This window comes from Oncorhynchus clarkii, chromosome 10 (genome assembly GCF_045791955.1).
Source record: "Oncorhynchus clarkii lewisi isolate Uvic-CL-2024 chromosome 10, UVic_Ocla_1.0, whole genome shotgun sequence".
In the NCBI taxonomy this organism is placed as follows: domain Eukaryota; kingdom Metazoa; phylum Chordata; class Actinopteri; order Salmoniformes; family Salmonidae; genus Oncorhynchus; species Oncorhynchus clarkii.
In genome coordinates this window covers 43,411,110-43,428,722 of record NC_092156.1, presented here as the reverse complement: position 1 = coordinate 43,428,722, position 17,613 = coordinate 43,411,110, and the positions used below count along the sequence as shown (strand labels likewise).

The following is a 17,613-nucleotide window of genomic DNA, read 5'->3' as shown; positions in this document are numbered from 1 at the left end:
TGTTACTGGAGATAATGTTACTAATGTTACTAATTGCCAAATTCAACATGAACTCATCCTAGAGGTTTAGATATGCTTTAAAAGGCATAGCAGCAGTTCATTTGAATCCTTAAGGTTTGTGCAATCAACAATGCAAAATGACTACAAGCAGACATGAATACGTTCACTTTTAATTATAATGACAGAATGAAATGCTTGTTATCTAGTAATCCAGGAGGGGAATAAGAATCAAAAGGGAATAAGTGACAATTTAAAAAGCTCCAATCATTCCTATTCACTTTATGAAAGCGACATCTGGGATCTTTCCATGAGCCTGAGGAGAAACAGAAGTTCAGTATGAAGCATTCAGTCAAACGAAAGCAACACACATTGCTCCATTAGATATACTAGGATCAAGCATTTACCTTAAGGTCTGTGAAGACCTGCCCTGCTCTGTTGAAATCCCACTCATTGTCCTGCAGGCATCTGAAATACATTGATCAAGTAAGTTAAAACCCAACATCATACGAAGCAGTGTGTCACTACTTGAGCCCACTTAGAATCTAGGCCATGGCTGCAGATCTGTAGAGAGAAGGCACCCAGTGTCCTGTCTGAAGCATAAGCGCTACTGCGTTGCAACCTAGCGGTGGCAAAAGTCCTGGTGTGCCCATGTAAATTACAATAAGCCCTCCCAAAATGTTTTGGGCTGAAACAGACCAATCACAGGTCCCGGTTGACTCAGGCAGTATGAAAACGACTACGTCGACCATGACCCTTTGCTAGTTACAGCCGCTTTCAACGCGATTTTTTGTTGTTGGTACCATTCAGATCATGGCACGCTTCAATTCAAATGCTTAAAATCGGGAGTTTTCCATAGGAACAAGTGGATGACGTCAGCGCTACCACTATCTACTGGTTTTAGTGTCTGTCCACCCCTCGGATCCCTTTTCCCCAGAGCTGAAGATCCTAATCACATTCTGCGCATGTTTCTTTAGATCTACTTCACACACACACACACACACGGTCCCACTGTCAATTGTGAATGATGCATATTACAGGTGTAACGTCCATGCAGCATCTGCATACCAACCATTTGATCTCAATCAGTTTCAAGGGGAGATGCTTTATAACTTGAGTTAAACGGTGTGTTTCGAATTATGTACAGTGAGCAACCTTTACAGCAAATGGCGTAAAACTGTAGCATAGCCTACCTGGGTCTAATTTAATCAATGTACATATTTTGCATAGTGGCGCTCTGTTGAGTTCTGGCTACATGATTACAAAAATGGACCAATTGATCCTCCTAAAATCTCCAAATGAGGTGTTTTTTGTCTTACAGTAACATTATGCTGTTATATTGGGTTCTGTTATGTACAATACTATCATTATGTGATCTTGCAGACATTGATTCAGCTTTGATCTAACTTTATTAGACAAGCAGCATTCACCAGAGTAGCCTGTTCTCTAGAGCACAGACTGCGTAAGTAGAGAATCATGAGCAGACGCTTCAGGGCCTTTAGCTGTCGGGAAGAGGGTCCAGAAAAGTCAGATCCGCAGCCACTCTGTAAAATCTAATGCAAGTTAACTGTGTGCCACTCACTTCTGGGACCATTCCAGGTTCATGCCGGACTTTAGGGAGAAGGCAGAAAGCATCTCTTGCTGGGGAGCTGAGATGGTGGGGACAGGGCTGCTGGATGGTGTGGGGGCGGGTGCAACAAAGGCCCGCCGGATCTCCTCAGTTGTAGCATTACGAACAAAAAGCTCGTCGTTTACTATGCAAAGACTGTTGAAACAAAGACAAACAAGAAAAGACATTACACATTTCCATTATCTTTTATTATAAGACATCTAGCAGAGTCAAGACATCTAGCAGAGTTGTCAAAAAGTGACCAAAAGTATGTGTCCACCTGCTCGTCAAACATCTCATTCCAAAATCATGAGCATTAATACTGCTATAACAGTCTCCACTCTTCTGGGAAGGTTTTCCGCTAGATGTTGGTGACTTGCTTCCATTCAGCCACAAGAACATTAGCGATGTTGGGCACTGATGTTGGGCGATTAGGCTTGGTTCGCAATCGGCGTTCCATTTCATCCCAAAGGTGTTCGATGGGGTTGAGGTCAGGGCTCTGTGCAGGCTAGTCAAGTTCTTCCACACCGACCTCGACAAACCACTTCTGTATGAAACTCGCTTTGTGCACAGGGGCATTGTCTTTTTCTTTTTTGTTTTACCCCTTTTTCTCCCCAATTTTCGTGGTATCCAATTGTTGTAGTAGCTACTATCTTGTCTCATTGCTACAACTCCCGTACGGGCTCGGGAGAGACGAAGGCTGAATGTCATGCGTCCTCCGATACACAACCCAACCAGCCGTACTGCTTCTTAACACAGCGCGCATCCAACCCGGAAGCCAGCCGCACCAATGTGTCGGAGGCTACATCGTGCACCTGGCAACCTTGGCTAGCGCACACTGCGCCCGGCCCGCCACAGGAGTCGCTGGTGCGCGATGAGACAAGGAGATCCCTACCGACCAATCCCTCCCTAACCCGGACGATGCTAGGCCAATTGTGCGTCGCCCCACGGACCTCCCGGTCGCGGCCGGTTACGACAGAGCCTGGGCGCGAACCCAGGGACTCTGATGGCACAGCTGGCGCTACAGTACAGCGCCCTTAACCACTGCGCCACCCGGGAGGCCACAGGGGCATTGTCATGCAGAAACCGGAATGGTCTTCCCTAAACGGTTGCCACAATGGTGGAAGAAAAGAATCGAAGGGGCCTAGCCCAAACCATGAAGAACAACCCCAAATCCATTATTCCTCCTCCACCAAACTTAACAGTTGCCATTATGGTAGCGTTCTCCTGGCCTTCGCCAGATGGTGAAGCGTGATTCATCACTCCACGGAACGAGTTTCCACTGCTCTAGAGTCCAATGGCAGCGAGCTTTACACCACTCCAGTCAATGCTTGACATTGTGATCTTAGGCCTGTGTGCGGCTGCCCGACAAACAGTTCCTGTGCTGATGTTGCTTCTAGAGGCAGGTTGGCACTCTGTAGTGAGTGTTGCAACCAAGGACAAAGCGCTCGGCGGTCCCGTTCTGTAAGCTTGTGCGGCCTACCACTTTGCGGCTGAGCTGTTGTTGCTCCTAGACGTTTCCACTTCACAATAACAGCACTTACACTTGACCGGGGCAGCTCTAGCAGGACAGAAATTCGAACCGACTTGTTGGAAAGGTGGCATCTTGTGATGGTGCCACGATGAAGGCCAGTCTACTGCCAATGTTTGTCTATAGCGATTGCATGGTTGTGTGCTCGATTTTATATACCTGTCAGCAACGAGTGTGGCTGAAATAGTCGAATCCACTAATTTGAAGGGGTGTCCACATACTTTTGTTAACATAGTATATTGAGGAACCATCTCTATGCTTGTGGTCTGGTACAAATGTCTAGACCTACCTTGTCCCTCCAGCCGGCACTGTGATGAACACCCGAGAGAAAGCTCTGACAGAGTCTCGGGATTTACCTTCAACTAGGGTGAAAGAGAGAAAAAGAGACATGGTTAATGACTTTTTTTGTTAATGAAAATGTATATGGGGAAACAGTATAATAAGTTTTAAAAGTTTTAAAAAGCATACCTTCTTTGAACACTCCAGTGACTGTGAACGACAGTAACGTGTTCTGTAAAAGTGGAGAGAGAGAAGAGATTGAAGCTATGAAATCAAGGATGTTCATGCATGCGAGTTGATGGTTAGAAGTGAATTCTACTCACGGTGAAGGTGTTGACGTCCACATTTAGTGATGCAGTGTCATGGTGTGTTTTGGGCAGTTCGTTCAGGAAAGCCACCACATTCAGACGGGTGTGCTTCAGTAAGCGGAATCGTGTGGCTGAAAGAACAGAGGGCAAGAGGGTTTATTTAAGAACAAAGATGTTACTCTCAATGTAGTCTTTTACTTTGTGTATATGAGTGACTTTCACAACCAAGAGGTTTACTTTATTCAGAGACTAAATTTGCACTGAAAGAGATGACAATCAACCATTACTTCTCAAAACTTTGAACTAGAGAATCAGAAGAGACTCACAGGGATCTTTGAGCTTTTTCAGGTTCCGAGTGTCTTTATGGTAATCTCCGAGACTGCACCTAGAGACAGTGACTGACTATGTTAGAAACAGGTGACAAATAGGTGCTGCTGAGCACGTTTATAATACACTGTTTATGCTGCTGGAGACATTAACAACTAGCCGAGGGGGTACCTGGATGGGTTCTGCATGGTAATGAACATGCTCAAGGAGAAGGTCGCTCCATCATGGTAGGCATCTAACAAAGGTTGTCTGTCCCCGGAGTCATACACACTGTAGTATCTAAAAAAAAAAAAGGGGGGGGGGGGGGGGGGGGGGTTATTTTATTTTTTAAAGTTACATCAGAAGAAACATAAAACTTACATTTCCAATCGGTACAGATAGATGTTCTACCTATTGCAGATCAATTTGTCGTTTAAAGAATAATCCAAATTACATCAAATCATTCTCCCCTTTTGTTCTAACCATTTATAACAATAATATACATTGTAGCGAGTCAGTGTTTTGGGTTCAGGCTTAGTGTGTACAGTAATAATCTGTATCTGTGGTTTCCATCGTCTTTCCCTGTTACACATATAAAGAGCTAAGTGCAAACTCACTGTTGTAGGAAGGCGAGGATGGGAGTCTTGATCTCTTCTGAGCAGAAGTAGCTGGCCTGTGACAGCAGTCAAAAGTAAAGAAATTGTAAAGTAAAGAAAAATCTCCTATTTTGACAAAGGTGATTATATGCACAGCCCCGAATGATAAACAATTGGTTGTATGTATTACCTTGCAGGGTGGAAGGGCAGCAGGAGTCACCTCCACATCAAAGACTATAGGAGGGGGGAGATCCTGACCATCCTAGTGAGAGACAGAGAGAGGTCAACGAGAGAACTAAAATAACTCATTAAAGAGTTGAAAAGGTTTCACAAATACAATTATAATAATATCAAAAACGGAATGGAAAAGGATGAATTTAGAATCCTTACCAGTTTGAGAAGCCTGGGGAACCTCTCTCTCACCGTGCTGTCCGACATTCACAAAAACACAGAAGATACAAGAGACGGGAGTTAGTGCTGCTGACCAAATATAAGAGACTCGGAGTCATCCCCCTGAATACCATTTAACCACACACACACACGTTTGCTCATGCACTCACAGCCTCATCCATGGATAATAATCTCTAATAGCTGCCCAAATGTTGATATAATCCCCGTCCAGACAATTAACAAAAATTAGGGGAGGAATTTGGCCAAAGACCAATGGACTTGATTCGTCATTATCAGGGTGGTTTGAACTTCATATTTGATTGTTCAGGATAGACCACACCCATGCCTGATCATCTCTGCATATCAGTGAAGAGGTACTTAATGTTACACGTCCTCATGTACTAATATGAACAGGGATACAGATAATACAGATAAATCAAATGTCAAATAAATCTACGGCGACAGTCCCGATTTCGCCACCCACCCCGGCCCCCTTTCCTGTGGCAATGTACTCACCCCTTTGTGATACTCACCGTCCCCCCTACACGCCGAAACACACTGACACACGCTGTCTTGGAAGGGGTGGTAGGGGTAGGGGTGTGAACGTTGGTTGTGAGCGCTCATACCAACAAGAGAAAGATCAGTGCTTTTCACACGCATAGGGGAGTGGGCTGGTAATTCAGACGTGTGATGTGGCCAATGTGATTGGTAGAGTCCACAAGGGTGGTACCGTGGTAAAACTAGATGTTGCATGTTTGAGCTGTCCGATACACACGTCATAGAACCAAGAGATAGTGAAATGGAATCTAAAGACTGCAGGGATGAGATGTAGAGGTGATGATAGAGATGTTGGAGATGACTGAATTCCATGAAGCAGGGTTATGAGGGGTTAATCCGTTACATAAAGGCTAGTTAAAGTTACACCCTGTCGTTTCATGTAGAAAGCAACTACACACTTGCCATCAGTGTATTTCACCAAAGCCATAGCGATATGTAGAACAGAGGGGGATGAAGGGAAGCGCTAGACTTATGGTAACATAGAACAAGACACGAGTCGCCGTATCAAACCAAAACAGCAAAGGGGAGTTCACGAAAAGCTTTGATAGATGATGCAATGTCACTAGGAGTAGAAAACGAGTAAGTTGAGGAGGCCATGCACAGCATCCCCTTCAGATGAAGAAAATACACACAAATAGAACTGAAAAGATAAACAGAGTGATAGAGAACATGGAAGTTGGGCCCTGAGCACCACTACAGACAGAGCACTATTGGAAGTAGCTCTTTGTTGCTAGCATTGATTGACGTAAGAATGACACTGCATCTCACACAACGCATTTTGTACCAGAATAAATTACATTTTGGACCCCACTTCAACTTTAACATTCCGGGGGTGGTTAAAAATAAATAAGGCAAAAAGGTGTTTTTGTTTTATATTTTTAGGGAAACATGTTGAGAGCGATATGTGAGGACTTGATCAGTGAACATTGACATGACTGCATGTCTTTATGCCCACAGAAGCTTTAAGAGTCATATCCTTAAAAGGAAATCAACTTCCTATATTGAAATCCCACTGATTGAGGGTCTCTCAATAAATGCATCTTTGTGTCCCTCATTTTCAAAGCTTCTCCTTCTCTCTGGCTGTTACATTCTGAGGACGTGTCCACCAACCTGCGAAAAACAAACAAGCCTTGAAGTAAAGGCATGTTAGATTTAAGGGAATTATGAGAAAGCTTGTATTTGGGGACTCTGCTTGGCTTTGTGGAAACCTCTCTCCCTCTCCAACCCCAGGCCTGTAGAGCAAATCTTCACCTTCGTTTTCTTCTTCACTTCAATGTCTTCTTTGCTTAGCATATACTGCATGTACGTGCGTGCGTACGATGTGGCCAGATGCACGGCTGTGCCTGTCTTAGGTTGTCCCGGTATCAAAGGTGGGATCTTACCCGTCATTGGCTAACCAGCCCTCTTCACTGGCCACATTTCAAGACCCGTTATAGGGGAGGATGGAAGGAGGTACCATCAGCCCAATCAGCATGTAGCACAAGCAGATAGTAAATACCATGTTTCCCATGTTTCCCATATGAATATTTAAGGAATCCCTTTCCACAATGCAATTTTCTTAATCCAAGCTCCTCCCAAAGTATGGGTCTCAATGACTACTACGGGTCAAAATGCTGTGGTCAGTATTATCCAAGATAAGTGTGTGTGTGTGCTCGAGCGAATACTTCGACATTTAAATTATATGGATTTCCTTTTTTTATGTAAACATTTTATACAGAGGTGTCTGTAGGGGGCACAGGGCCATCTCCACTGCAGAAAAAGATGGAAGGTAAAGATGAGCTGCAGAGTTTCGGAGAGGTAGAGCGAGACAGACAAAGAGCACTCAGACAGTTGAACCTGCATCTAGAAGGGGAGAGGGGTGGAGAATAATTAAAGTGATAGATGTAGCCATTATCCTCAAATACACCATGTGTTAAGCTGGTTAATGTTGAGGTATATGGCGTGAAGAGGTTAATGGCTTGATCATGTCAAAACTTTGGCAGGTATGGCATGCATGGACCTTAAATTAAAAGAATCATAAAGGTGGCATTACATTTGAATTCTGGTGCTTCCCCACAAGCATTGAGTAGGGTATTTGTACGAATCCAACATAAACCAAAACATTGTCAAAGAACAGATCATCTGAAATCTTAACTTCTTCACCACATATGTTATTGTAGTAAAGTGGGAGGGCTCAGTGAGAGGCTCTCTGATAGGATGGTGTTCACTAAGCCACTCCAGTTCTTTCAAATTTGAGCGGCGCGTTACTATTCAGTAGTACCACACCCAACATGTCCTTCCTGAATCATATAATTCATAAATAACATGTAATTTCCCGCATCACGGGAATTTTCTGAATACATTCAAGTTCCTCCCTGAAATACAGGGAATAGAGAGCTAAACTACCCCCCCCCCCCCTCCCATACACCTCACAACACACTGTCAGCATCATACTATTACCCACCCACCCATCCTGAGCACAGACTGACCTTATGTAAGAAGCATGGTCCTTGAAATAGTCGCAAAGGGGATTCCTCTCCAGCCATAGCTCCACCAGCTTAAGACCCTTGATCCTATCCAGCTCACGCTCTGTCTTTAACTGGAATGGTAAGGACAATAAAATCTAATCAAACAACTAGTAGCCTAATTTATACTCTAAAGACCTGACAGAGAGAGAACTCATAGTCCCCAAGAGTAGTCAATTTACTAAATTAATTATGTGGATAACTGAAAAGCAACAGAACTTTGTGCAATCCCAGTAAAGATCAGTGTTTGAGTAACAACCCATTGTGCCTCAACCAGACCCGATCTCCTCACCTCATTATGAGAAAGATTGAGTGTCTTCAAGTTTGGAGCCTTGTTGACCAGCTCTGACAGGTCATCCAGCCTAAACAGCTTGTTGTTGCTGATGTTCAGGCAAACAAGCTATGGAAGGAAACAAGTAGGGATCAGTGGAAAGGAAAGCATACATATTATTCAGCTACAAGTAAGGGCCACATCCATACCTCTGGAATGTTCTCCTCAATTATCTTAATAACAGCGTGCATAGAGTTCTTTCTGTTCAATGTCACATCAATGTTCTGGGAAACCAGGTCTGTGAAAATCAGGGAAGCGTAGGACTGTTAGATGGCACTACCAAAATCCATGTCATATAATGTAAATGTACAGTGGAAAATATTTGATGTGACTAACTGCTCTTGCCGTGTGCTTACCTGGGTCTATCCGGATGTTGTTCAAGTCCAGGGCTTGTTGAGAGTGATCAAAGCGTTTAGCCATGCATTGCTAATGAGGGGGAAAAGGGTTTTAATAGACATTCAGCCCATACATCTCCATGCATAATAATATACTTTATTAAAACCCATCACTCCATCTCCTATTCATTAACAGCTGGTCTCCTTGTCTTACCTTTAGGTGCTCCAGATCTGCTGGCTTTAGTTCAGACTGAAGACCGGGGGGTGGAGGACAGGGATTCATCAGTACAGTCACCTGGAAAGATGGAAGTTGGAGGAGTGAATGGCATGTCTTCTAATGAGTATCCCCTAGGGGAAATGGTTCTCCTTGAATTCCAATTGGAAGCCCTAATCATTAACCACCGCTTGACCCCTTCTCAAGATCCTAATGATGGTCCTATCCTTACTGATTTGCCATCCTCAAACCATTAACCTGCCCTCAGCTGTTTTTATATCAATATCAAATCATTTCTGGGTAACAATTAAGTACCGTACTGTAATAATCTCCATTAAAATGGGCAAAAATAACCTTTGAGCGAAAAACTATTTCTCAATAAATACTTTTGCTAGGACTGCCTGGCTGTGGTGTGAGTTGAGAGGAAAACTGAAAACTAGCCGTTATTTGGACGTCTTTGTTATTGTTCTAAAAAAACAAAATTTACCGCATGGTGATGTCACCATGCAAAGCCGAAACTCCCACCCATGCAAATCTGCTGATTAGTAGGTCCTGTGTAGTCCAGCAACAATCAGGAAATATGATTTTTTATTTATTTTTTACATTTTTAAAATCTCACTTCTACAGTGTTAGTTTCATCAGATGTTGTTGTACAATTTGATATAAAAATAGGTCTGTCCTTGACTAAAACAGAAAGTTCTGTTCTTTTGGCCAATCGATTGGTCAAAAAAATAAGAACATGTACGTGTATTTCTCCATATACACACACACCCTGTGTTTTAGTAAAATCAACTATATGTATTGAGCTCGCGGTTTGATGAAACAAGACATACCTCAAGAGGGTGCCAGAGATCTAGATAACCAGAAAAAAAAGGGGAAAAAAACTTAACCTGACCCAATTTTTCTCCTCACTCAGATTCTGCTATTGCGCTCCTGAAGTTGACAGTAATAAACTACGTGAGGAGTCGGCAACCTTTCTCATGTTGAATGCCAATTCATCTTACTATTTCTACCGGTCTGCATGCCAGTTATGGTTTTCAGACAATGACTAAATTGACAAAACTCGTAAATGAAATAAACCAAAACTTGATTCTCACAAGTGTAGTATACAGTGGTTCCTCCTTTAAAAGTTGCGTCATACTGCGGCACAGCTTGTGTGCTTCCGCAGCACGTCATTTAATTATCAGCCATTTTTCCTGTTACTGCAAGTTATTGCTAGTTTGACCACCAGAGGGCATTCCGTATTGGCATTACCAGAGAATTTAAAACCTTTTTTGTAATAACATAGTATATGGGATTAATTTTAATAAATGTGGCTCAATTTGATTAATATTATGGTGAGAGAAAAACGAAACTCTCAGGGTGGAATGGAAAATATGGTGATGCACAACATGACTGTCGGGAGTAGGCTACAGGATTGGATGATTCTAAATTGTTTGCCTTCATTAGACAACTTTTTTCCAATATTTCTGTAAATCAGTGATATTTATTCCCATAGTAATTCATTATGGATCCATAACTAAATCAACATCTGCTTTTTGAAAGTATTTATCATTATTTTATTAAGGAAATTTGTTTTTTTTTTGGCTACTGTGCAGTCAACAATACATACTATAGAAAACATGGGAAAGTCCCTAATTCCTTATATAAGGGAGAGCAGGCCATGTCTGTACAACATAATGCAGGGCACGCGGGAGACCGGGGTTCAAATCCCCGTTGGGGAGGAAGGAGTCGGCTGTCTTTGTAAATAGGTATTTGTTCTTAACTGATTCTGTGTGTTATTTCATAGTTGTGATGTCTTCACTATTATTCTACAATGTAGAAAATAGTAAAAATAAAGAAATCCTGGAATGAGTAGGTGTGTCCAAACTTGACTGGTACTTGCTTAATTAATTTGAATAATATTATGGTGTTTCTATACCCTCAGGGTTTCTGTTAGGATGGAATGGAAAATATGGAGCTGTAAAACTGCATTTTGAAAGAGTATTTATCATCATTATTTTATTAACAAAATGTGTTTTAGGCTACTGTGCAGTCTACAATACATACTGTAGTAAACATGGGAAAGTGTCTAATTCCTTACATAAGGGAGAGCAGGCCATGTCTGTACTACAGAATGTTGGCCACGCAGGAGACCAGGGTTCAAATCCCCGTTGGGGAGGAAGGAGTAAGCTGTCCTTGTACTGATTCCATAGTTGTGATGTCTTCACTATTATTCTACAATGTAGAAAATAGTAAAAATATAGAAAAATCCTGGAATGAGTGGGTGTGTCTAAACTTTTGACGGGTACTTGCTGGAACGGAAAATGACGGTCGGCAGTACAGTACTGGGCTATTTACGAGGAAGGAGTAGGCGGTCATCTTAAATAAAAATGTGTTCATAAATGACTTGCCTAGTTACATAAAGTTTGCACTAAGATCATAACATTTCTGCACCCTAATTTTCTAATTCTTGTCTAACCAATACCCAAATGGAGATTAAGTGAAAAATAAACATCCGCATTTGAACGTCCTTTTTTCTCGTTATTTTATTTTATTAACGAAAGCATAAAGATGTTGAAGAAATACTGTACTGCTGTTTTGAGTTAGAAATGTAACACTTTAGAGTACTTAATCATCGGATACATTGGAAGTTGAGGGATTTTCACAACAGTAGCCAGGCTATAAAAAGTATATTGTCCTGCTAATAGGAAATATTTGCATGATGGGCTACATTCTTTATTGTAACCACAATGTCACACATCATTTGTATCTACCTTTCCAATTACTTTTAGAGTTTGGGAATTACAAAATGTGCGCTCTCTTTTTAGTTACACTGTTTTAGTTTGAACGTGCAGACTTAAACTCCAATTAATCCCTCTTGTTGTTTGTAAAGTCAAATTCAAAAAGGCACTCGCACATCTGAGCGATCTTTTTTGCAGGTGCAACAGCCGGATAAGATGAGGAAAAAGAGGAAGGAACCCGCACACTGCTCTTGATCGTATCACTGATCTTTAATAAGCTTTACATATCGTCCTCACAGCCTCCGTCAGAGCTTTTGTGAGTTTTTTTTAATTAGCACTGTTATGTAGACCTAGCCACACATGTGGCTAGGCCACACAAAAGTTCATTGCATCGAAAGGGGTTGGAGGCGAAGTTAAACAAATAAGTGCTACCAAATAAAACAATATGCATTTAAAAAATATTCAAATCAAGTGTGTACATAAAACGTATTAAACACATCTGTAAAACCACAATGGGGACATCGACCTACCAAGCAAGTTCTCATAAATCCTTGGGTACAGTGTAAGAAAAACGTCATAATTCATGTTCAAATTTGCAACAACATACATATGCATTTCATCATTAAGACCTCTAGTAAATAATGTCTGGAGGGTGAAAATCCCAAAACATTCTGGCTGATTTTCTTTTGTGGCAGGCAGTTGGCACGGACCAATTTATCACGTAAATAAAACATGCCAGTGTTTCTTGACCGCATCTCCCACTTTTTGCGAGTTCAAAGTATATGTAGTTGTGAACATTACAGAGGGTTCTTTAGCGGGTCTTTTTGGTTCATCTCGTGTTTTCCCCAATGCCAAATTAAGAGCTTCATCCACACATTGTGGAGAGTAACCTCTTCTTAGAAACCTATTGCACATCTCTGCTGCTTTTTCTAGACAGTCCTGAAAATGATTTGTTCCAAGTTGGGGAGGAGGGGCGGTTCACACCTAGCTCGGCTATTAGACAATTCTTTAGTAAAGGTTGAATAGTCTATTGTTCAGCTAATAGCCCATCCTACTACGCTTGTGAAAAACAAATAATAATACTTTTCCCCCTTTCCACGTTAAAGATTCCAATTGATAGTGTTTTTAGCCACAATCGGCCCCAACGAATACATTTGGGCACAGTCGATAGCATGCTGGACTTCGGGCTAGAGTGTTGAGGGTTCAAAACCTGCTCCCTGCTTGTTATAATGATACACCTGGTATTGGATATGGCTGGGGAAAAAACTTGCTAAATAGGGATTTTCGTAAATTAACTTTGACAAAATAATACGCACAATCGTTTGCCTACATTAACATATTCCTCTCAATTGTACAGTTTTTGCTGGACTAGTTATGACGCTATAACTACATACATTTGCTTCCCTGTAATGTTTTGTCAGCCATCTTTGCTGAAGTCACACTCGATATGATTAGTCATATAAAAACCTTGGGATCCAAATGCATAATGAGTGCTCTAATTCCTCCTTGTGGTGGTCTGGAGCAATGAAGCCGTGACACTGGGTACCTTCAAGTCCCGCAGTGTAAACTCGCAACTTTTAAAGGAGGAACCACTGTAGGTTGTGCACTCTGCCAACAATGTGTCCACTACGACAATGATAAGGGAAGACTGGAATAATAATATTGAATGCATTAAGATAAATTCCCAAAATCAAAGTAACAAACACTGTAGATTAGAAATTATAGGAATTAACGGTAAATGTACAACTGGTGATATATGTAATGGGGAATTGAATACACTAACAATTCACACAATGAAGTTATGAAATAATATACGTGCACAAATTGGTGGGAGAGAGCGCATTTTGGAGAGAGAAGTGGTATATCCGACATCTGCATTGGCCATGCAGCATTTATGACGATACGGCCTCAGCAGAAGTCAGGGCATTCATACTTCTTGAGCTTTGTGGAGCAGTTGTCAATGAAGTGAGTTTGTGTTTTCTATAGGATAAACCGCCCCTATCTACCGTCAACCAATCATGTCAATGCAGAGTTATACAGAGCCCTCCGCATTGTTACAAAATTTGGGAGGTGTAAGGTGATGGGGTACTGAGCTCGATTTGGCCTCTGCAGGCTCCGCAATTGCTTCACACCCTGCATATGGTGCATCCGACCACATCTTCAGATCAAACATAAATTGTCTTTTAGTTGAGGCCTCCGCAATGGATTAGTTTACTGAGATGGGTGCATACACATACACATATATACATACACACATTCACACACACATATATACACACACACACACACACACACACACACATATATATAGATATACATATGTTACTGCTCCACTAAAACAATCGTGGTCCACTAATGGCCTAATGACCAAACAATCAACAAGTCGATTAATTGGGAGTCAGCCCTATATAAAACACAGGAAAAATACAATTCACTGCACTGGGCCTTTAATTTAAAAATCCTGATGACATAATGTGTTTTTATGTCTGGTTCCCAGTCTGCCAAAATCTTCCACTTAACACTAATTGATAAAACTGGCAAAGATCTTGTGGAAGGGAAAAAAAAATTGTACCTTGTAGCCTTCTTTGTCTGTGATCTTCCGAGATATCTTTAACAAGGCATTCGCAGTGATGGAATCGTCAATATAGAACTGTGCTCGGTTGCCCTCTACTTGGTACTTTGGAAAACAGAGGTGTAGTTTAGGTTATATTAAAAACAATCAAATGAAACAATTTCAAGGGACATGGGAATTAAACTATTTATGGACTAACTTGCCAACGCAAAAGAGCCATTAGGCAGTGGTCACTTACATTTACTGGGGTGAAGGGTATAGAGCAGATACTCTGCAGAGCTGTTATGAGCCAGTCTTTGTCATATTTCTTTCCATAGGGGACCTGTAAGAGTCACAAATTAGCATTGGTTAATTACAATCCAATCGATGACAGCTTAGTAGATCAGTAAAGCCACCCAATTCATTCACAATGTTGACTCACAAATATCTTGAACCAGGTATTGCGGCCATCTCCACCTCCATCCCCTCTGTTATTACCACGACCCCTGTGACCTCCTCCACCGCCACCTCTGCGGCCACGATCAAAGCGGTCATCACCACGGCGATTCGGCCTTCCGTAAGGGTTACTGGCAAGGTAAAACCATGAGAGGGTTAAAAGGATAACTTCCATGATAAAACCTATAAACATTTTAAATGAAATATTCCCCTTAATTTGCATGACAAACCCACAATCTGTGTTGGGAGGACCCATCTTGGGAGTTGCTGTCTGTCATTGCCACATCTCCATCCTCATCGTCAAATCTCGCTCTGGGTCCCTGGCCGCCACCGCCTTTTTGGCCACCACGATATCTTGTTCTTGTCCCTGGTGCTCCTGGCCCCTGGTCACTATACATATGGGCCCTAAAAGGACCCCTGCCTTTGCGGTTGCGAAACGTTTGTCCTCCAACTCTGTCATCGTGATCTGATGGACAAAGTCACAAAAATTTGTTTTTGCTTTCACAGAATAAGTACTTCAACAAGGTCACGGCAATTAGCCTGGTAATGGCCCATATTTATTGTCATCGTCGTCTGTTATCATGCATGTTTGGCAGAAGCGCTAGCTAATGCACTCTTTTACTACGCCAACACGTTCAGACTTGCAGCCACGTTACGATGTAGTTAGCTAGCTAGCTATGGAATTACTCAACGTTGCTGTTGTCTAGCCAGCTAGTTACCTAACGTTACTTCTGTCACAAGATGTGTGAATGTTAGCTAGCCAGATATATATGCTGTCAGAGTGAGTATCAGCATGCGAGCCATGGGTCCCAGTGTAATAAAATAAAAACAGTGCTAACTTACTTATAAACCACAAATAGCTGGCTGGCTAGCTAGCTACAGTATCTAGCTGCTTTCTGCGGATAACCCCTAACGTTCGCTGGCTAACTTGTTTATGTAGCTAGTTAACGTTAGCTACCTACGTATCAATTGATAGTTACTGTCGTATTACATTTAGTATTACGAAAAAAACTTTAGCTGACAAGGAAGAACATTTCTGTTAACAGGTTTGTTAGCGAACGTCAGTTAGCTAAGCCACAACAGCTAGCTAACGCGTTAGCTAACTAACCCTCATCGTACCGTTGTGGTAACGTGAATCGTCGGCTGTTGACATAATCAGGAACCGAACACACACTTAACACGAATACGTAAGTCCAATAATACTGGATATTATCACTTCTATATGTAGATCAATTCGAGTTTATCATCCGTAGCTAGCAAAGACATTCACTTTGTTCGTAGCATGCAATGTATGACCCCGCAGTCTGAGCATGTGCATTCGATTTGAACTCGTTTTGCTCACAACACGCTCTGATAATGACGTCATGAACACTTAATTCTCTAGCATTGTCTTCAATAGAAAGAAGTATTATGTGTGTGTAGTCCTCAGATGTTGGATCTCACACTGATCTCAGTGTGTGCATTTTTTTTATTTTTTTGTTTCATAGTAGGCCTACCTGGGCCCATATTCATAAAGCATTTCAGAGTATGTGCTGGGCTGGCCTAGGATCTGATGCCTAGTTAAATAAAAAAATTAAGAATCCGTTTGGCCTTTAGATTATTATGAATGAACAGTACCTGATCCTAGAGATGACCAGGAATGTTCTCTTGAAAAGTGCGTGAATTGGTCCATTTTTTGTCCTGCTAAGCATTCAAAATGTAACGAGTACTTTTGGGCGTTGGGGAAATGTATGGAGTAAGAAGCACATAATTTTCTTTAGGAATGTAGTGAAGTTAAAAGTTGTCAAAAATCTAAATAGTTAAGTACAGATACCCCCCAAAACTACTTAAGTAGTACTTTAAAGTATTTTTCTGAAGTACTTTACACTACTGGCTTTTTTCAACATTGGTGTGAACTAGGTACAAAGAAACCCCTGTCATATTTCACATCAAAAGCCAGGAAGTTAGAGCAACATCACAATACAGACTACCATCCTACTGCTAGGACAAAATTAACTAAAACTACTTCACCAGAAAATAACCTCATATTTGTTGTCTATCCTTAACATATGTAACAGATGTATATGTACTCTCCATGCGTTGTGTTTTCTCAAAATAAATCACTTCGGCCAGTGGTCCCAGTTGAGCATCATTTATTTCTGCTGTTGTTAAATGTGAAACAGCACGTTAGTTGTGCAGGGCTTAACGGTATTGACGGTTGTCGATGGCAAAATCATTTTTTAATAAATACTTTTAAGTGCTATCCTCTGGGAATACAATGTACATCTTGCTGAATATGTTTCGACCCAAATAAATTAATTTCAATTCAATACGTGGTGGTCCTTGTAACAGCTCTAAAAAGCATATTTGCTCAAGGAAAGTCATACAATAATGTATTGCAAAGGTGTAAACATAATGCATGTTCCTTATGTTTAAAAATAACAACTATACTGCAAGAAATGGAGAAACATTACATTTGTAACAGTGTAATCTTCAGGGTCAGCCTTCTGCAGCTCAGGGCACTCTGATTTATATGGTAACCATAATAAAATCAATCAAATCTATTTATAAAGCCATCTTTACATCAGCTGATGTCACAAAGTGCTATACAGAAACCCAGCCTAAAACCCCAAACAGCAATCAATGCAGATGTAGAAGCACGGTGGCTAGGAAAAACTCCCTAGAAAGGCAGGAACCTAGGAAGAAACCTAGAGAGGAACCAAGCTCTGAGGGGTGGCCAGTCTTCTTCTGGCTGTGCCGGGTTGAGGTTATACCAGTACATGGCCAAGATGTTCAAACGTTCATAAATGACCAGCAGGGTCAAAAAATAATCATCATCACAGTGGTTGTAGAGGATGCAACAGGTCAGCACCTCAGGAGTAAATGTCAGCTGGCTTTTCATAGCCGAGCATTCAGAGTTAGAGACAGCAGGTGCGGTAGAGAGAG

The 17,613-nt window shown here is 41.6% G+C and overlaps 1 protein-coding gene across 1 annotated transcript; it reads right to left on the bottom strand.

The window, feature by feature from the left end:
- Window positions 1–150: 150 nt before the first annotated feature.
- On the bottom strand, window positions 151–16,035 carry LOC139418523 (nuclear RNA export factor 1-like). Its single transcript, XM_071168063.1, has 21 exons — window positions 15,808–16,035; window positions 14,923–15,154; window positions 14,675–14,819; window positions 14,492–14,575; window positions 14,254–14,358; window positions 8,959–9,039; window positions 8,766–8,835; window positions 8,559–8,647; window positions 8,371–8,478; window positions 8,043–8,152; window positions 5,017–5,053; window positions 4,817–4,888; window positions 4,648–4,703; window positions 4,223–4,330; window positions 4,051–4,109; window positions 3,740–3,855; window positions 3,606–3,648; window positions 3,427–3,499; window positions 1,580–1,762; window positions 405–465; window positions 151–313 (listed from the first exon to the last, which is right to left on the bottom strand). Exons 1-21 carry the CDS (start codon window positions 15,839–15,841, stop codon window positions 275–277), a joined length of 1,905 nt encoding a protein of 634 aa, XP_071024164.1. The 5' UTR covers window positions 15,842–16,035; the 3' UTR covers window positions 151–274.
- Window positions 16,036–17,613: the final 1,578 nt, after the last annotated feature.

Coding starts and splice junctions, on each gene's coding strand:
- LOC139418523 (XM_071168063.1), bottom strand. CDS start 15,841: ATGTCAACAGCCGACGATTCACGTTACCACAACG. Junction 4,704..4,816: donor CTGCCCTTCCACCCTGCAAG/GTAATACATACA, acceptor CTGCTGTCACAG/GCCAGCTACTTCTGCTCAGA. Junction 1,763..3,426: donor GTGCCGGCTGGAGGGACAAG/GTAGGTCTAGAC, acceptor TTGTTTCAACAG/TCTTTGCATAGTAAACGACG.